Source organism: Eleginops maclovinus, chromosome 12 (assembly GCF_036324505.1).
Source record: "Eleginops maclovinus isolate JMC-PN-2008 ecotype Puerto Natales chromosome 12, JC_Emac_rtc_rv5, whole genome shotgun sequence".
Lineage (NCBI taxonomy): Eukaryota > Metazoa > Chordata > Actinopteri > Perciformes > Eleginopidae > Eleginops > Eleginops maclovinus.
Window position 1 is genome coordinate 7484756 of NC_086360.1, and position 21932 is coordinate 7506687.

General features: G+C 39.0%; 1 protein-coding gene across 4 annotated transcripts in view; it reads right to left on the reverse strand.

Moving 5' to 3' along the window:
• Positions 1 to 15961: 15961 nt before the first annotated feature.
• ypel1 (yippee-like 1) overlaps positions 15962 to 21932 on the reverse strand; it is a 30849-nt gene continuing 24878 nt past the window's right edge. For all 4 annotated transcript variants that reach the window (XM_063897887.1, XM_063897889.1, XM_063897888.1 and 1 more), the window contains one exon: positions 15962 to 20823. In XM_063897887.1, coding sequence (XP_063753957.1) covers positions 20734 to 20823 — 90 coding nt within the window. In that variant the 3' untranslated portion in view covers positions 15962 to 20733. The remainder of the gene's footprint in view (positions 20824 to 21932) is intronic.

Consider the following 21932-nt stretch of genomic DNA (forward strand, 5'->3'; position numbering starts at 1 on the left):
CCCTCTGAAGACACTGTATGGCTGATTTTCAAAGACAATGTATTGACACCATATTGAGAAAAGAAGCAGTATAGGGATTTATCTGCACTTATCAAAAGGAAAATCAATATCGTAAGTAGCAAATATCCTTTTCGTCATTCAAGACGGTCTAATCAATAACTGGGCTAAAACCTGACTGATATCCTTTTGTCCTGCATGGTTTAATTTAATGGTTTAAGAGAACTTCTGAACATGGTTAACTCTCGACACCTCTGTTCCTTTTCTGACGAAGAATGACGACATGCATGCATGTGTTTCAGCTGAGAAGTCTTTTTCCTTGGCTCAACGCCCATGTGATTTAGTGGAGTCACGTTTCTATGATCATTAAGCACAGTGCTCTAAAGAAAGACTTCTTGAAACAAAGCCAAAGTGGCCCACATATAAAACTGTAAATATAATGAGCCTGGTCCCTTTTGTTATATCCACACTTCTGGTTTGGTTATAGGGAACACACAGCATCGCTTAAGTTAACAAACTGACAAAATTACCTTAAAATGCTATGTATTAACTAATGCAATAAAACATGATGCTATTCTTTTCTTACTGTGGTATGCAGTCAAGGCTCCTATTTTCATCGGCCATTGTTCATGACATTTGCATCATGGGATTTGAAAGGAGGTAATTCACAATGTATACAGCTATTTTAATTTGTTTGCACCATAAGCAAGATAAGATTTTGATCTATAAAAGGTACAGGCATATACCATACACTCAGAAGATCAAGGGTAGAAAAACATACATTTTCTGATTGTTTTCAGGTTTCTGATAATGTATATAGATTTAAATGCCTAAAGAACTTTAAAATGACTAAATTATTGTTTTAAATCTGCTGATTCAATATCTCGTTATTCCACTCTTGCTCTTTGTGATTGCCTTCACTGTTGTCATACAGTCAACCACGATAATTTTGTCACTTACATGCATTTCCTATCTGCAACACAGGTGTATCTGGTGACATAGACACTGATTGAAGGTAAACACCTATTTTTCCCCAGTTGCTATGTGGAACAGAAGTCCCCCTTCTCAATTGGCTTCCGCTGTAATGCAAGAGTGCTCCCAAATGCACAGTGTTGCCTAAATAGAGGTGTTGTAGCAGCAACTACATCAGTAGATATCTATTTCATTAGTTCTGTTTGTATATTGGAAATGCTAACTGTGCTGCCATGGGAAGTTTTACAAGGCCTGAGTATCATACACTTCTAATACTCCCTCAATGGACATGAGGTACATTTTCAATCACCCCTTGTTGCTTTCGATTCCTTATAAATGTTTGCCCAGCAACACCTTGAATTGCAGGTGTTCAGAGCCGCAACTGTTAAAAGCCTTCATGGTCTGAGACGGGTAATTCCATGAATCGGTGGGATCATTACTTTTAGGATCACTGTGACACGGCGGTATTGGTTATAGCACCCTTGTCTCACATAATTTATTGGATGCATGGTTATCGCCTTAATGCTGCTCCACTCGAGCCTCATTATTTAGCGGTACTCTTGGCAGCAGTTGCCGAGCTGTGGGCTTTCACCTGAATGAATACACCCCCGAGTGTCCTCAGTGAAAGCTTTGTGAAAACAGGAGGTGGAAAAATGAAGTCAGTGCCCTCCAAAACTAAGGGTCCAGACCTACACAATTATCCTTTTCACATGTGGAGTGCTAAAAGTGATTTGTGGTGTGTGATGCTAATGTTGAGTCGCTTTCACAACTGCCCAGTCAGCACAGCTACATAACATCAATTCCAGCAGGATAGTCACTCATTTATTAAATAATTGAGGTCTGGGGATTTTTATTTATTTGTCCTTCCTCTATTATGGCCTTCAACAACATATTTTAAATGTGACAGTAAAGTCTTGTTCTTGGTAACATTAGTTTTTTAACATAATTGCTTTTAACCACCTCGCACAGTATGCTCCAGTTTACTCATCTTCTCTGTGTGATGCTTTGATTTCCTCCAGTCAGAATGACTTTATAACTTATGCCCTGTTGTACACCAAGAAGAAGCTACACTGGACCTTGTTTGTCATTTAAGGGTTGTTTCTGTTTGTGTTTTTGTGTGACTCTAAAACACCGCTTTCACACAATAATTATTGAGTTAGTTAAAACAGGAGTCAGTAAATGAAGGTCGTTTCAAATGATGGTATCACAGCTTCTGATAGATCTCTAGCCATATATTGACCTTTATTTATCCTTCACAACTGAATAAGACCATAGCACATTTTGGCTACAAGCTGACCATATAATGAACTTGAAATAAAAGATTTCATTGGTTCATCTCATTCAATTGTTTCATTGGCCTGAACGAATAGATTTCCCCTCCACAAATGTTCCGCTGTTTCTTTTATTTCATACATTTGTGAGCAATTTCTCTCCAGAAAATCCGTGCTCTGCTTGAAACGGTCTTTAGTTTGGTTTTATTCTTTGTGGAATATAAATGTGGTTTTCAGCAAAGCCTTCTTTTCATCCAACAAAAGTCGTCAAATATTTGAATAAATAGATTCTTGTCTAAAACAAGAAACTGTCGATTAACAAAGTCCAAGTTTACATGAATAAATATCTGATTGAATAAGAACTAGCCTCTGATCAGGAAGTCAATAATGTCCTTTTGTAAAGCAGCCTTTGAGTAAATAGTACTTTTTCCACCATTTTCATTTAGATTTTACTGCCAGCTTTAAACTGGTTTTTACAATGAAAAACATAATTTCTCACATTTGTTTGGTCAAAAGCACCAGGCTTTTATAGAGATATGTTCTCTTCAGCTTCCAAATAAACATCCAACCTTTACCAGCCCCGAGGAACCATCTGTCAACACCAGTGTTCAGGTCTTTTTATGTCTCTCATTTTTATAAAAAACAATTCTAACCTTTGAGCTGTCCCTCTGTTTCCATTTCACATGGAATTCTCCATTTTACATGCAACAACCATTTCATTGAAACTGTTCTGAGAGCAAAATAAATCACTTGTTACTTTTTAACACAAGGATATGAATCACCCGTCCTGGAAAAAGAGCTAAAGCATGACTCTCAACACTCCCTTCCTCTTTGCACCACAGCAGAGGGCAAAGGGTTTATTTGAGGTACATACCGGCTGAAGCGTTTTAATCTGAAACATTTATGATGTTACGCAGTCCGGAGAGAGACATTAAAGTGAGCCACAGAAACTCTACTACCAAGAAAGCTCCTATACACACTCTTTGGAGGATTATGTAGTCAATCTTAACGTAGTCATCTGCAGATTCTGTTTAAAGCAATTCTGAACTTTTGAACATCATTTAGTGAAACATGACAACAGTTTTAATTCTGCTACTTTTCAGTGATAAAGCTCATGTGTATTTCAGATAGAGCATACAAATATAGCGCCACAAGCTGTAAATAACTTTAAAAAGTGTCATTTCAATGCTTTGTAAAAGTAGGTAAAACTCTGCTTTATTTATTTAGTAAGAAATGTGTGTTTCAGAGTAATAATGATAAGCTACAATTTAAAATAAGTTGGAAATATCTGATTGTTATACACTGACCTGCAAGCTAGCGTTGGCTTTGACAGTTCCTGGTTAGCTTTGTTTTTCATAGGGACAATTAACAGTAGATATAAATATCAAGTAACAACTGCTAAATGAACTGTAACTGCAGTTAAAATGGGTGTTGTGTGAATTCCTTATACCTAACTTTAGAAATCAGTCTTGATGCTTTTCTGTGTTGCAGAGCAACAAAGGCAGCTGCTGGTTTTCATGTGAAAGAGACGGTCCAGGTAATATGATGGCTTTCAAGGAACAACATGAAAGGGTTTAAAATCAACAATGCTGTTTTTCCAAATATGTGGTTTGACTGCCCTTCTTTTTGAGAGGCTCTCAAGGACATTTTCAAAATAGCACCTGAATGCTTTGAAAATGTTAAACATTTTCCAGGCAGTGAAGTCTATGTGATAGACACAAACACACCTGATCGTGATCAGACAGGTGGTGCTTGAAGTTTGTTTGGTACTGGTGATTCAAATCAAAAATCAAAACGTTTTTCTGTGAGCTATGCAAAATTAGAATGGAATTTATAAATGTCAGCAAACATCGGCTCTTTTACACATTCAGCCGATATTGAACAACACAAGTGTTCATTTAGAGTTGTGCTTGTGTTTACTTAATATGTGCATGCTCTGTGCTTTTAGCGCTGGTTTTGTCTCACTTGGGTAAAATATCTGTCTCATCAAGTGTATTGCTGTGAAAGCTGGGGCCTTGCCAAAGAAAAGCTTTGCCCAGTCCTACATTATTTCTGATTTAGTCTCTTGCCATGTGCCAAACCCCCCCCCCCCATCATGATAAGCCTAGGGTTAATTGGACATATTTGAACTAAAAAAGGACTGGCAGCAGCTCCAGACGACTGTAAAACATCTGACGGCCGCCCTCACCTGAGAAAAACGGAAAAACGCTATCATTTGACAGCCTCCCCTGTTAAGTTGGTGCGTCAGCAGAAGATCTTTGACACACTGCGTCTGGACACATATCTCTTCTTCAGTCCCGTCCTTTTCAATGACATCACTCGCCTACTCTCTCATTGGACCAAGCGCCTGCCAGTCTGAACGATGACCAATGGCTGCCTGCCTGTATGCTGGTGGTTCAGCTGTGGGGAGTGTGGCAGATGCAGTGCTGTAGCCATGGCGACAGTGGATGCTGAGTGCTGCCACGACTTTGTGTAGGCCGAGTCTGAATGGGGATGACATCACTCAGGGAGACAAGAGAAAAACATCCCTTCTGCTCCTGTGTCTGTTTTTCTGCCCGACGATAAAACCTACTATTATTGGAGACAAAGACGTTTGTTACGTTGGACCGAAATACCAGGAAATTAAATGTGTTCCTGTGCAAAGCGGACAGAAACTGTTTAAGATGGATTATCTTAAAAACATATTTATACATTATTATTTTTTTGTGTTGTGTCGCCATAGCATACAACACTTCTGCAAATGTAATTGCTGATATTTAAATTTAAATTTGCCCCAACACACGTCACAAGTTTTCAAAAGCCCATTTATCAAACATGATACATTTTTAAAATAGAAATTCTTTAAATATAAAAAATATATATACCAAATATTATTCTAAAATATAAATAAATAGAGCATTATAAATATCACAAAATATGGTTGAAATCTTTCATTTGTTTTCACTGAAATACAAACATGCCATAAAAAAAAGTCAACAACAAATTTGAAAAAAATATAGAGTCATTATTATTCAATTATCAGAATTAACGACAGACTATTGCTAACATCTAGACTAATAAAAAAAAAACCTTCTATCAAGTTTTGCTGACTGTTGTATGCAGTTGTGCTCAGTGAGGAACCGTGTCAAAGTTAAAGACAACGATAACATCAGCCCTGCTCCACATGTGTTCTCTTGCTGGTTGTCACTTGTGTTGCTATTTTCCTAGGCATGTTCACTTATGTCATTTCCACGGGGACAACATTGGAACAAACATTGTATCTTCATTGTTGATGGATGCTGTATACCTCTCCTTCACTGAATCTCCTCCTCCCTTTTCTCTCCCTGGCTCTGACTCACCGCTCCGGGGATGAAGACCCGGCCCGGCCCCTCCTTCAGATGACATCAGTAAGCTTGAAATAGCAGCAGCATTAAAGCTTCCAGTTATGGTAGCCTGCTGAGAGGCCTGCAACCCTGAGCAACCACTTACAGCTTGAAGGGGTGAGCAGGCGGCGGGAGGGACAGACAAGGGTGTAAAAACACAAAGTGACAGAGGCGATAATAAAGTGGTGGGAGCAACAACTCGTATAGTGGGGGCCATTCGCTCAACATCCTGAGAGCTAATAACACAGGAAGATGGGGAGGCAAAATGCAAGAGCAGCAATTATGTTTTGGGTGGATTTCTCCATCTCTCAAGTTTCCTTGTAAAAATAAAGCATAAACTAAACATAATTCTTCTATAGAGTAAGTGTTGTGCAGATCGAAGAAGTACAAACACAATGCTATAAAATGATCTGTTGTAGTAGTGAAGTACTTAGTTCATTACTAGAGTAAACGTAGTACTACCAGAGTGTACAAATACTCTATTACAAGTCTTACAAACATTCAAACTTGTACCTAAAGTATGAAAAGTAAATGCACTCATTATGCACATTGTATTAATTATGTTTACTTTTAATGTTGCAGCTTTTTAAGGTGGAGCTAATTTGGTTTGCTTTATACAACACTGGTAATGGTTCACAAAGCCTTTTAGTGATTTCTCTCAAGATGGCGGTGCGTAATGGCAGGCTGGCAGGTCATGCCGGAGCGTTCGCAAACAATATTGCCAAATTTACCTTCCTACAAAAAAATGGATTGTGTTCAAAAAAACACACATAAAAAGCATAGACTGGCCGACATACTTGAAAGACTATTTGTTTTAAACTATGTGTTTGCAATACTGCTACTGTCCGTGCGAAGTTGCCATTCATGCCAACAACAACCTGGCTCTGAACGCGACGTTCGTCGCGGCTTTAATCTCAACCCATGGAGCCAATATGTAACCTATGCCAAAATTCTAAACAATGGCCGTGCTACCCAACCACCAACCTGGACAAATACCCGAGGAGCTGAGAACTTAAAACAACCGGACAGAAAGATCATCTACCTGATGGCAATCCTCCTGCTAGCTGGTGATATCCAACTAAACCCAGGGCCTCATCCGGCCTCCGCTGGCGATCTACTGCCCTCACCGGGTGCCTTGGATCTTCACCCTGCTCTAACGATGCCTCCGTCGGCGTATGGAAGTGCCCACGGGGGATACCTGTTGCGGCGGGGGAGTGGCGGCGGCGAATGGAGTGGCCTGGTTGCTTCGTCCTGGCTGGGGAATGGAGCTCTTGATGCGGCACTTTCCTCTGATGCCGACGTGGGGTATACTATCCCTGCTTTGGATACTACAACGACCGCAGCTGTCGAGGATCTCCATCGGGCGCAGTATGGAGAACGCTCCTGTCCACAAACACCTGGTAGCGGTGAGTTACCAACTTTGACTGCTCCACCCTCACAAGAGAATAGGCCAAATCAATCTGTGAACCCCGTCAAACAGACCCCTCTCAATCGGCAACACTGGGGACTAAACCCGGCGATTCGTAAACATCGAAGAACGAACTTTTTTCAAACTCTCAATCACGCAAAACTGATCTGGGATCCACAATCCAAACCTAAAGGAATACTCGGCGGACATTTAAATATACGAAGCATTGTCTCTAAAAGTAACCAGCTAGAACACTTACTTTCTCACTCTAACTTGGACTTTCTTGGTCTTTCTGAAACATGGCTTAACAAACACTCCCCCGAGGCTGCTTATGATATTTCTGGGTATAACGTGTTCAGGAGGGATAGAAACAAAGGCAAGGGTGGGGGATTGCTAGTATATGTTAAAAACACAATTACATGTAACCTCATTGAATGGTCACAGGAAATAGATATGGAGTGTATTGGGTTGAACATGTCACTATCTCCTCAGATGTCTTTCATTGTCATTTGTCTATATCGACCACCATCATCCAATAGCATATTCTATGAGCATCTTCATAATATTCTTAAGCAATGTGATGTTAAAAAGGAGTTAATACTAATGGGTGACTTTAATATAAACTGGAACAAAAAAACTGAGCGTAAAAACTTAAAAGATATAACTAATAAATTCAATCTCTCCCAACTGATACAAGGTCCGACAAGAATAACCAACTCCTCTCAGACACAAATCGATCTGATATTTACAAACAGACCGGAGAGAGTAACTACATCGCATAACATGTTGACTGGTCTGTCTGATCATAATATCACATTGCTGGTAAGGAAACTAACCAGAAAACGACTTGGAAATTCTACCATAAGAAATCAATTTTATGAGAAAATTCCTAAAAACGAAATAGTGAACTTGGAGAATGCTATAAATCAAATTGACTGGTCTGATCTTCTAACCAACAGAGACACTGAAGTTAGCTGCAGTACTTTTTTCTCTACCATTAACGAAATAAGAGCAAACTTCACAAGGAAGGTGAAACAGAAACATGGACAAAAGACCACCCTACCATGGCTAAATGACACTCTCTGGCAACAAATGAAAGATAGAGATTCTGCTTTAAAGAGGGCTCTAAAATCAGGGCATAGTAGTGACCGGCTTACCTTCACAACTCTCCGAAATAAAGTATTAAGGAATCTAAGAAAGGCTAAGGCAGATTTTTTTATTAGAGTCATTAATGAAGCACAGGGAAATGGGAAACTTATTTGGGAAAATCTTAATAAACTAATTGGTAGGAATAAAGAACAAAGAACAACTTTACCTGAACTTAAAATCAATGGAATATTGACCCAAGATAATGATATGATTGCAATTACTTTTAACGATTTCTTTATAAAATCAGTCAGGGAGTTGGCTCAAGGTATTCTAACTGAAACTGTGCCATCTATCCCCATTGATGATACTAAACCTATTTTTAAAATAAAGGAAATATCTGAATCAGAGGTTATCAAAATTATAACCTCCTTGAGGAACTCAAAAGCAAGGGATTCATATGGTTGGGATACCACATTTTTAAAATCACACAGGGATACACTTGCTTGCCCCATTGCTCATCTGATCAACCTGTCAATTAGGCAAAGCACTTTTCCAAGTTCATGGAAAACAGCAGTGGTATCTCCAATCTATAAGTCTGGTGATAAAACCATGGTGTCAAATTATAGACCCATTAGTATACTATCAGTAATCTCCAAGGTATCAGAAAAATGGGTGGCAGAACAGTTGAAAAATCATCTAAACTTGGGCCACAGTCCTTTACACCCAATGCAATTTGGATTTCGTACAAACCACTCTACAGATACAGCTAACTGTTTCCTCCTTGAAAACATCAAGTCAAAATTAGATGAGGGTGGTATAGTAGGTGCAGTGTTTCTGGACCTTAAGAAGGCTTTTGACACCGTGAATCACCAGACACTTTTATCTAAATTATCTTATTTTAACTTCTCAGCTGAGGCCATGAAATGGATGGAGTCCTATCTTATTAACAGGAAACAGAGTGTACATATAGGTAATTCTTATTCATCATATCTGGACTGTAATATTGGTGTACCCCAGGGGTCAGTACTGGGCCCTATCTTGTTTAGCTTGTACATTAACGACTTACCTTCAGTTTGTCCCTCGGTTAATATACAGATGTATGCAGATGATACCGTTCTTTATGTGCATTCCAAAAACAAGCAACAGGCTGCAGCAAAACTAACTGAAACACTGGTACATGTTTCTGACTGGCTAGAAAGGTCATATCTACATCTTAACATTAATAAAACAGTCTGTATGTTCTTTTCTAAGAGATCCTCAAGTGCACCACAGGCTGATGTCTATATTAAAGGAGAAAAGCTCATGGTTGTGTCTGATTTTAAATACCTTGGCATCATCCTAGATTCTAACTTAACTTTTAAAAAGCATGTTAAAAAGGTGGCTAATACCATCAGATATAATCTGGCTAATTTTAGACATATAAGGCCATACTTAACAACAGAGGCAGCTAAACTTTTTATGCATGCCATGATCTTTTCTCACATATCATACTGCTACACAAGCTGGTCCCAAGCAAACATGACAACTCTTAAACCAATAGAAACCCTCTATAAGCAAACTTTAAAAACACTAGATCAAAAACCTATCAGTTACCACCACTGTCATATCATTACAAAATATAATTTATTTAGCTTTGACAGTTTTTTACATTATCTAGATGCCTGTCTTATTTTTAAAATATTACATGGGCTTGCACCTCCTCCACTGGATGAATTTGTTCAACAGAAGAGCAGCAGTGGCAGGGCAACTAGGGCAGCCACCAGGGGAGACTGTGTTGTACAGTACAGACATAGTAAATTTAGCCAAACAGTCTTCTCAGTTCGGGCCTCAAATTATTGGAACTGCCTTCCACACAAAATCAGAGACAGCACCAGCTATCAGTTATTTAAAACAACACTTAAGAGATGGATTAAAAACAATCAAAACTGCACTCATTAATAGCTGTCTTAATTCATTCTAGGCCATTTGTATTTATTCTGTCTTTACTCTTTTGTAATGTGTAAGTTGATGATGTGTTGACCTGCCGGGGGACTACGGACGAAAATTAGCTTTGGCTAACTCCGGCACATTTACGTTTTTAGTGTATGTTTACATTGAGAATGTTAATTAATGTGCACTGTCCCTTTTCAAATAAACAAATAAATAAATAAAATGAATGTTATAAAATATATGTTTTTTGATTTAAAAAAATACACTATTGGCCTCCAAACTGTGGTGGGGTCCTACTCAGAGTAGAATGAAAATACATAATCGAAGTACACATACCCCACAATTGTACACTTCTTATGCAAATGCGTCCGTAACCACTCCTGCTAGAGCGAGTCAAATTGTATTTTCGGTATAACCAGTACCTTTATTTTTTCTCCTGTTTATAGTACATGTAGCTATTACTTGTGTGTTAATGTGTAAAGTGTGTTATTTTGGGTGTTTTTACATTGCATTAGTGGTACTACACTGCTTCTGTTTGAAACCATCTGGCAGTAGAATAGAGCCACACATGTATGTATGGATGCTTTAAAGAAGGCCAGCTGGTGAGTAAAGTTTTGCCCTCCATCCCTCCCTCCCTCCACCCTCTCAGTTTCCCTCTCACTCCTCTGGTTTCTCTCACACCGAAACACTTACTGTTTATCCTTATCTGTCTCCTTCCTGTCTCGTACACAGGACAAAAGAACCACACTGGACGCCTGAGCCATGACACCCCCGTCTCCCAGCGAGGAACCCTCCTGTGGAGGAGCTTGCTCTGTGTGACCGAGCATCACAAAGAAGTAGGTCAGGAGTCATGAGGACTGTGAGCATGAGAATAACATCCGCCAACATAAACAACCAACACCACTGCACCCTGTCTATCTGCAGCCATCACAACAACAAACCCATTCCCATTCCCCCGACCTCTCTCTGTGTGAACAGTATCTGGTCCTTACGAAGTAGAGGTTCAATTGATTCACACTGGGGGCCTGCAGCTCTGAAATATGTATGCCCTCAAAGTTCCACGGGGTTCCTGGAATAAAATCATCAGCAACAGTCGCCTCCAACCTGTATTTTGTAAAAAATGCAATATTATTTCTAGAGAACCGGACCCAAACACTGAATAGAACCTTGACATGTCTCCATGCTTTAATGTTTAAAAAGCTCTTTATTTTTCTCATACTGCCTGTGCAGCAGCACTTCTTTTCACCTCTGTCTGAAACTACAGCTCAGTCTCCACTGATTGGTTAGCTGGCCGGCTCCATTGTGATTGGTCAACCACTTGGAGCTTTCCCGCCCCTTAGCCTATCACGTACAATGTGTTGGAAGGCTAGCCAATAATAGAAAAGCGAATGTTGAGTTTGGATGTCATTATGATACTGAAGTAAAAAGGAGTCCAATGGAGGTGGCAGGGGGGGAAAACTCCCTCTGGAGGGAACTTTGGGATTTTAGCCTTGGCAGGCCATTTATATGCACAGAAACCTATATAACACAACAGAGAAAGCATAGGTCCCTTTTAATTAAAATAGTATAGTAGTTATGACCCGGTACAATTAAAGTTCTGCGTTCCAACATTTATTTACTACATACAAAATTATTAGCATCAAAATACACTTCAAAGTACAAATAATAGAAACTAGTTCTGCACCCCAACACCCCAATTCAGAAATGCTTATGTTATATTATATCACCAACAACCATTAGCACTCAAATATGAACTGATTTGTTTTTGGAATCAAAGGTAATTGTAGCTGTGACCTTAAAATAACATGTTTGTAGCCATAACTCAAAAATTCACGTTAGTTTTGACAATTTCATACAAATTATTAGGTCAAATTATGAAACAATCAATAGCATTCTGACCCACACTCTTAGTATAAATAGATAAGAAACACAATATGTTGTGGCATTATTAAAGTAATGTAGAAATGCTGCATGTTGTAGCTTTAAGAGTGAGACAGGGAGTGTGAGATAAATAAAAGGCTGACAGGCTGCTTTTTCTCTTTGCTTGAAGACTTGCCAGACACCTCAAGGACATCAAAACACGAAGCTGTGTGGGCATCAGAATCACAAGTGAGGAGACGGACAGAAAGCACTATGCAGGGAAGAATTAAGTATGTACTACCATAGCAACTCCATATCTATAAAACACGTCTAACGTCTGGACTGATTAAATGATTCATAACTCTACTGCAGCAGGTCTCGTCTCAGTCCTTTAGGAACATGAACCAACAAAACTGATCCAAGTGAATCCACAGTTATTGTAGTTACATAAATCAGTCATTAGAACAGCTACAGAGCTTACCTATAGTCCCCCATTTGAAAAGGTCAGTGCACCCAAAAGACATGTCTGCATATCCACGTACCATCATTTGGTTACTTTTTCCCAGGTTTTGAAAAATGCTTGTTGAGAAATCAAATCAACTCACTTGATAATGTCTGACATACAGTTTTCCCAGGTGGATGGAAACATTGCTCTGCTAAAATCAATATACTGGGTTTCGTTTGACTAAGCAGAGTTGGAATGTGATAGTACATTTACTGAAGCACATCTTTTATGTAACTTATTAAAAATAGCTCCACCTTTACCAGCTACAAGATCAAACAGATGTACACATTACTGTATAAGTTATTATTGTCTAATTATTTAAGATATATTATTCATTTCAAAGATCTTTTTATTGACTCAGGCAACCACAGAAAATAATTCTTAATAATGAAAAATTAAAGTAAAAAAATACAGACCATACAGAGAAAATATGTGTAAAACCTGAAAAAAAAATTTAAGCTGCAAGCAGCGAGGAACGGGTCTTCGCAAGTCAGCGCACGCTGGGGCATTCAAGGACACCGGCACACGCAGCACCGAATCGCCTATCGTCACTAACTAACATCCTCGACCCAATGTGTTCCGCGCAAGTGTGCAAGTGTGCAAGTGTGCAAGAGTGCAAGCGTGCAAGCACCATTTTGAAAAGGGGCAAAAAAATATTCATATAAGGCGGGACCCTTATCAAAAAAAAAAATGTTTTGGCTTGAGATGTTCATCGCAACCGCAAGATCTTATCGATATCGCAAAAACTATATGGTAACTTTTGATTATCCATGTCTTCTGATGGTACTGGTCAAATTTGGAGTTGATTGTAATGAAACTGTATGAGCCAATGGTTTTGGCATGGAGCTTGAAAAGGGCAAAAATAGCAAAAATGGAATATTCAAAAAAGATGGCCGACTTCCTGTTGGGTTTACGATATGCCTCGTGCTGACTTTTTTTGTTCGTCCCAGACTTGTAGGTGAAAGCACAACAAAACTCTGATCATTAGGGGGCGCTATAGAGCCATTTTGCGTGCACCAATTATGAAACCCACAATAGAAATATATTCACAGTTGAATAAAAAGATAATTGAAGATAATTTCTAGGATTTCAATAGGTCCTTGCTCTGACTTAGTCGAGCCCGGGCCCTAGTAACATTAAAAAATGAATAAAGAAACTAAAATAATGACTTGAAGTTTTTTATAACAAATTTACAACTGAATTACTGAACTAGCCAAAGGTAAGGAACTCAAATAAAAACTTAAAAATGATTATAATAAATGTTACCTCGTCCTCATTTATACAAATGTCGTTGTCTCGCATCGATTGAAAGTATTTGATGTGTTGATATAATAAATGACCTTCTAATGTAAGACTTCAAATAGGGACCACAGATTCTCTCTAACATCAGCACGTGTTACAGCTTCCCCTGATCAAAGATTTCATGTGTGACAGCAAAGTGTGATGTGTCTGCTGATGCAACACTTTTATGTTTCTTCCACTGACCTCAGGCTGGCAGAGTGGGCAGGTGTGAGGATGGTCAACTTCTCAAAGCGAGCGAGAACTGAGGCAGACTGGAAATGGAAAGAAACCAACAGGCAGAGTTGGGAAGTAACTAAGTACAGTTAACCAAGTACCATTTAATGCCACTTTGTAATTTTACTCCACAACATGTATTTTGTACCTATAGTTACTTTAAAGATTTGGATTAATGATGTGAAATATAATCAACACCTAAATCAGACTTTAGTTACACCTGGAGAAAATTCACAATCTGCCCTGCAGTATACACAGTTATTACTTGAGTAACTTTTTGAATGCAGGACTTTTAGTTGGAACAGATTATTTATCTACGTTGTTACTGTTAGAATCAAATGTGTTTGTCTTTACGTTGCAATAGACAATCTTTATTACACTGTACGTTGTTACACTGGAAAACATGGCTGGTAAACTCACCATTTTAGGCACAGTTTGGGGGAAATACAAAGGTGTTTGAGATCAGTTTACCAAGCACGACGTTTGTTTTGGCTGTCTGCCATAACCCAGTCATTAACCACTAAGATGAATAAGAAAACGATGATAACAGATAACAGATGTGAACACAAGTGTCTATCTTGCATGAATCAAGCCTTAGCAAACAGTAGTTAGTAACACTTTTACTTCCAGCACAGCTGTGGCTCATGAGGTTGATAGTCACACACCAATTGGAAGGTCAGTGGTTCAATCCCCATCCCCTGCAGTCAACATGTCGTAACTTAACTCCAAAAATTGGTTTATCAATTCACTGGTATAAATGTGTGTGTTTGGGTTAGCCAGCATACCATATAAAAAAGCACTTTGAGGGGTCAGAAAGACTTGGAAAACGCTGTATAAATGTAGTCCATTTACCATTTCCCTTACCATTTCAATCGTGTACCTAAAACCAGTTCTGCCAGGACTGTCAAAGTATAGGATACAACCACAATCTGTTTTCCAAAATTATGTTTTATCTTTCATTTAATTTTTTCATATCTTGGCCTGAAATTTAAATTGGTTATAATCATTGTGTAATACAGTGGTATTCAAGTACTCACAAATGTTCTTGTATCATTAGGAGCTGTACTACAGTGTAAAAATACTCTTAAATCTTACTTAAGTAGAAGTATTAACATCCAAATAAACGTACAGGCAAAAGTGTTTATTATGCTTCATTTTGCGATGTATGTAAATATATTTAAAATGATTATATTATATTGTAGAAATGTAATTATTGAAGCTTTAATGTGTAATCATCATGAACTTTACAGAGATAATTTCAACTACTTTATATAATGCTGCGTAGTTTGAGAAAATGTACTTAGTTACACTGCACCAGTTTTAAGTAAAGTAATCAAACAGAGTTTGGTAGAATCTAAATGGTTTAAGCTCTTAATTTGTTTCAATAAAATCATGTGGACATCTGAGGAATACACTTTGAAACCCATGACAGATATCTAGATCCCTTTTTTCAACCGCTTTGTCAAGGTCATATGCAAAGTTTAACCAGAGTGATGTTCTTGGAAGTGAAATCCTGTGAAGAGGAAGTATGACTGCAGACTATAGCTGACTTCTGGGTCAGCAAGTACAAAAAAAGCAGCATCAGCAGGAAACTGTGCAGGTGTCTCACTCTTAAAACAATTACCAGACAGTCTGCCAGCCTCACTGTCGGAGACCCACACATCAGTAGGGGAACAAGTGAATTTATGCTCTACTGATTGTTCTATACTTTAAGGGCATTTTCTGACATATTTCCTTCCAGGCCTGTAATATTTAATCAGACTTTTGGCCTCTGTGCTGAACTGACAAAGTACATTTGATCATCTTTACAGGAAACCACACAACCGCCCCAGACTAAGTTCATTTCTTTTTCTTTTTTTTTTGTCATAATTTATAGATAGGAACTGTTGTCCAAATTTGGGAGAGATTGTTACATCAATGGCTTTCACATTGATGTTTGCTCTGTACAGAAAGTTATCAAATCAAAACTTCTAGTGGGAATTTAGAACATTTGCTCAACACTTTAGTTATTATTAAAAAGAAATGCAAAAAACAGGTGACATTATGTATCATATTCAACATTTTAGCATATGCTTTATATAAATAATCATAGTTTACTTTCCAATACATTTGCAAAACAGTCCCTAAAAAGAACAACTTCCCACATCCACAATTTAATGCCATTGAAAATTTATTGTGATATCTGATAGTTTACATTAGAGTGAAAACAGACATGTGACATGGCTTTACTAAGACAGAATGCAAAGCAATGTAGTCAAATGAAAAGCATATAATAGTTTTGTTTTAAATTTAGGAAAAAAATAAAATAAAACAGGCACAACATATAGCCATTATAAATACAACATGCTTTAGAACTTAAACTGTGGTTTAAAAGCCCTAAGAAAATAACTTGTACAGTCTTTTCCCCTGTATACCAATCTTGCCTTTGATTACTCTTTAGGTACATATTTAGAAAGTAAGAGCTCATAAAGTAGGTGGCCAGTGTCACAATAAAACAAAAATAACAATAAAAAGTAAACAGTTTTTCAGCAGCAAATATTAACATTTTCATCTAGGCTGCTTTGACGCTGTTGAGTTCAGAGAATGAAAACATTCTACAGAAAGACAATGTCATACGTGACTTTCATTTTGGTATAGAAGTTAAACCTCCAGGAGACGCTCGACCCCTAACTTCCTTCCCGTCATTAACACATGACACTGACGCATTCGGTAGGACCTGGGACTTTTTTGGTACACACCGGCGGTGACACTGGCAACTGCTTTTTGTTGATTTAACTTTGATTGACTGAGCACAGGGCGAGTAAAGAGGCTCTGCAAGCAACCACTGCTGGCGACAATGTGGAGGTCTGTTGGAGGAACTGGCTCTGTGCATGGAACAGTTAACAATCCATTCAGTTACCATATAAGCAGACGTGAATGGTCTGGTAAGGTAGTTTTTGTTTGTTTGTAGAAAATGTATCTACCAGTGTCATTGGAAAAGGTTCATCATTCAAGTTATAAAACTAAACCAACGGCTTGATTTTGACTTTTTCTGATATGAGTCTGATATAGGTTGAACAGTTTTAACTCCTGTTTGCTAGGAAGATCATGTAATATGATCAAACTCTTTGAAAAAACAGGCCAAACATGAACTTTCAGTCTCAGTAGTTTTCAAGTGAATCACCAGGAAATGGCCCACAAAGTGGTGAATACCAGAGTTCATGAAATGTAGCCATTTAATTAGCACTGATGAAAACAAGAACACAAATATTAATGAGATCCCTTCGTAATCGCTTAAATGCACCATTAATGAGAAACAAAACACCAGGCTGAGGACATTTGTTTGAATGCTTCTCTGTTTGAAGGTTCTACACCCTGCATCACTGCTTTGTGTAGTCAGAAATGTACTCTGTTGCACCTTTTACCCAACCAAACACTGGCGTCAAGGGGTAGTGACAACCCCTTGGTTTTTGCAACATACTACTAAACTAGCTAGCTAGCCAATTCCACCATGCTTACATACTACACTGGTTACAGAAATTAGCTGAACAGGCGGCTGACCAGCGTTAGGTAAACGGACTCCGGAGTGAGTGAGCTAGCTAATTTCATATCATATACAATGCCTCAAATCCCTATTTTCCGAGTGCAGTATCCCTAGGAACGCAGCTGTCAACTTGCCTCAAGGCTTTTTGTTGGTTAGCGTGCTTTTATGTAGTGAGTTGTAAAAACAATCGCTGGTAAAGTAAACTTCTGAGTCATGGTAGCCAGGTGAAAAGTTGAAACACTGACTGTCAGCCAAAACAGTTCCTCTTTAAAGACATGTGCGAAGTGGATTGTGGAATACTGAGTGCTTTATTTGAATAGTAGTTTAAAAAAATCCCCACAACTCTGATGTAGCGACTGAACACCGATAGCTAAGAAGCTAACTTTATCAAAACAAGAAATCAAATATATCAGGGAAGTAACCACTCATTTTCGGTCCAAACAGGCTAAATTAAGAAATACAATCAGATACACACAGCCAGCGTGACAGAAGCTAAGAACCTCCAAAATGGCCGCCAGAGGGTGCGTTTCATCACCTGAAAGCCTCTATACAGGAGACACTATAATGGTGAAAGGGTCTAAGTAAAGGCTTTCCCTGTGACATGGTGGGAGATTCCAGCTCGCCCACTATGTCTACACGGCTCAGCAGAGACCTTAACATCAGCCCTCTAACGGGCTCTCACCAGACAGACTAAATAAACAAGCTATCAGAAAAACAACATAAAATAATGATAGATCACTTCCAAACAAACTAATCTGGCTCTCGACCTCACGGATCGCCTGGAGAGAAACCAAACAGCTGCGAAAGAAGGAAAACAATAGGACAAATAAAAACACTTCAAAACCCAAAAAAAAGAGAAAAAATAAAGTGTCTGCGGAAAAGAAACTAAACATTCACCTTCGTGTGCAGGCATGCATGTGGGCTAATACACCTGCATGCACACACACAGACACACTCACACAGACACACACAGTCAGAGGTACAGTGAACAAAAGTGCTTCAAGTTGGGGAAGTAAAAGAACCAACCCAGTAGAAATACGTATAAAACCTTAAATATGTTAGTTTATGTACAAAAACTTTAACACGGGCCAATATCTCAGCTGTTTATGTCTTTAAATGTTCAAGTATGTATAACCGCTGTATATTAAGGGTTTGCATTGTCATCGTTTTTTAGGATCTGACTGACCTTGCCGGCAAAGTAATCAATCACTGCTGATTTATTAATTTCTCCTATCCCGCCCTGCCCAACCTCCAACTGCTGCCAACTTTTTTGTTATCCTCACAATAAAAAGTCAATCAACAAGCCTAAGGCATCCTGCATGGTCCAAACCTCCTCCTCTATGCTTTACTCTGAGAAATATCCATCTGTTTTTGCACCTCTAAATCTTAATGTATAAAATATAAGTGTTTATGTATAAGTTTCATTTTATGAGGATCTTTGTGAAGAACAATTCTTTTGAGGGCCACAGAAGGGGGGGAAGACATCGTTCACACAAAGGTTTTTTCAGAGTTATGCACTGCACAACACAACAGAAAAATAAGAGGGGAGGCTGTTCATGATTTGAAGAGGCACAAGATTCATACGGCTTAGAGGCAAATCACGAGACAATTCATCTGCTCTAAGAGAGAGAGACATATAAGCATTTAAAGTGCAAAAAGACCTACAAGAGCGAGAAGGAAATGGCCGCATTTCTACGATAACAGCAATGAATGGGTAACTCGATTTTCTCGAGCAAAAACTAAGAGGAAAAGCATCAATTGTTGATATTATTGAAATAAAACCAAAATTGCTAGAAGCATCTGACTACAAAAAACAAACAAACAACGAAATCACCTCAAACCGTCCAGGTCAAACTTTCTTTCCGTCTACAACAATCTTTCATTCATCTGTGAGAAGGCCATTAAAAAATAAATAAATAGAAAAATACGAGAACGAACTAAAGTTTTGCCTCTAAACTGAGATGAACCAAAGGCCTCTGCAAAGTGCAAACGAACTAGCAACGTTCAAGTACGTCACTGTGTAATGCGTGACCACACACAATGCATATACACAAAGTCATATGCATATATACATATGTGCACGACAGCAAACATATTTAGAATCCATGTTCCAATATTTACGAACTATGAACAGTTTCATAGAATTTGTAATTATGTAATCATAGAATGCGTGTATATATATTCATATGTAGTGGTGTCTCTGATTTTTTCATTACTAGACAATGGAATAATACAGTCCGCCTTAATGCTTTATGACATGTGGCCACTGATGTCAGGTTCCCCAGTCTAGACAATATTTTCGCTCCTTTGAACTTGTGGTACTGCTGCAAAATGGGACCAGCCACAATCGCACTTAGCCAAACACTACACATATTTAAATATCTATATATATATATATCTATATATATATATTCATAGTTATATGTCCATTTATGTCCAACACATAGTAGGTGCTGCTTCTTATGCTTTTTGGGTGCTGAGAAGTACCAGGAGGGGGGAGAAGTTAAGGAAATTTGCAAGACAGAAAAAAAGATAAAACAATAAAGATATATAAGGAATAACGTCCCACCCTACTGCATCCCATCCTTTCTCATCTTTTTTCTCAAAAGCGAGATGCTGCTACATATTTGTAACTACAAAATAAATTCCCTTTCCCCTCCGCTCCCCGATAGCTCATTTGGACATTAGCAAAGAAAAGCATGCCCAGCTATAGGCAGAGATGTAATAAGCAAATAAAAACCAACAACAAAAAAAAACATAACATGACAGACTTGACAGGGAAATAAAATGCTAACCAGTAACACAAGTCCTTACCAAACCCAGAAGATAAAAATATAGTAAATAACATTAAAAATAATCGTCACCCGTCTCACTTGGTGAGCAAAATAAAGGAAACAAACAAATGTCCCCTCAGTGAAGTCTTTCTCCATTCACATGGTGGTTGCCATATCACCACAGTCCCTTGGTAGCGTGGTTCGGTGAGGGGAGGGGAGGTGAGTGAAAAAAGCTGAACCCAAAAAACTCCAGCTCTGTGAACACACAATCTTCAAAGTAGCCACAGCACTCCAGTTGCTCCTCTGTCGCCTCTTTTTTATTTTAAATGTCATTTGTTCTGTTCACTCTCACGATGAGCGGGTGGGTGTGTGTTTGTGTGAAAGAGGCGATGGGGTGGAGGTTCGTGGAGTTTTTCTTTTTAAAGGGGACTCGAGAGGGGGCTCGAGAGGGGGCAAGGTGGTCGATGGTCATCGCTCCATGCAGTTCACTAAAGAGCATTCCAAGGTCAGAGAGTGAAAACAGGAGCATCACTCCCATCCGTTGTCTTTGATCATGTGCGCCAGCTCGATGATGAACTTTCCCTCTTTGTACTTTTGACTGCTCTCAAACGCGTGTTCCTGTAAAATAAAAACACACAGGAAAGGGAGAAGGTTACGAGCAGTGGTGGAATATAAAGTAGCACATATACTCAAGTACTGTATACATCTCAGGTACAGGTACGGGTCTTCTTTTCATGCCCTGTGTACTTCCACTACATTACATTTCTTATACACTGATCAGCCATAACATTATGACCACCTGCCTAATGTTGTGTAGATCCCCCTTTTGCGGCCAAAACAGCCATGACCCGTCGAGGCATGCACTCCACTAGACCTCTGAAGGTGTGCTGTGGTGTCTGGCAGCAAGACGTTAGCAGCAGGTCCTTTAAGTCTTGTAAGTTACGAGGTATTCACTATTGAGATCTAGGGAATTTCAAATCACAATCGTGAACTTGTTGTCACGTTCCTCAAATCATTCCTGAACCACTAGGGTGGCAGGGCGCATTATCCTGCAGAAAGAGGCCACTGCCATTAAGAATACCGTCTCCATGAAGGGGTGTACTTGTTCTGCAACAATGTTTAGGTAGGTGGTACGTGTCAAAGTAGCATCCACATGAATGGCAGGACCCAAGGTCCAAAGCAGAATATAGTCCAGAGCATCACACTGCCTCCGCAAGCTTGCCGAGTCTTCCACAGGTTAGTGACGCACACACTCCTGGCCATCCCCTGAAACGTGATCCATCAGACCAGGCCATCTGTGTGTTCTGACACCTTTTCTAACAGGACCAGCAGCCAGCCTTCGCTCCCCGTGCATCAATGAGCTTTGGCGGCCCATGACCCTGTCGCCGGTTCGGAAAGATGCTCTGACCGTCTAGCCATCACAATTTGGCCCTTGTCAAAGTCGCTCACATCCTTACGCTTGCCCATTTGTCCTGCTTCCAACACATCAACTTTGAGGACAAAGTGTTCACTTGCTGCCGAACACATCCCACCCACTTACAGGTGCTACTGTAACGAGATAATCAATGTTATTCACCTTACCTGTCAGTGCTCATAATGTTATGGCTGATTGGAGTATATTGTAAGTAAAGTACCCATCAGTATACGTACAAGTTAAACAATTAATGTATTTGTTATTAGACAGAGCATTATTTCATACTAACTTCTAAATTGCCTAGCTGCTTTTT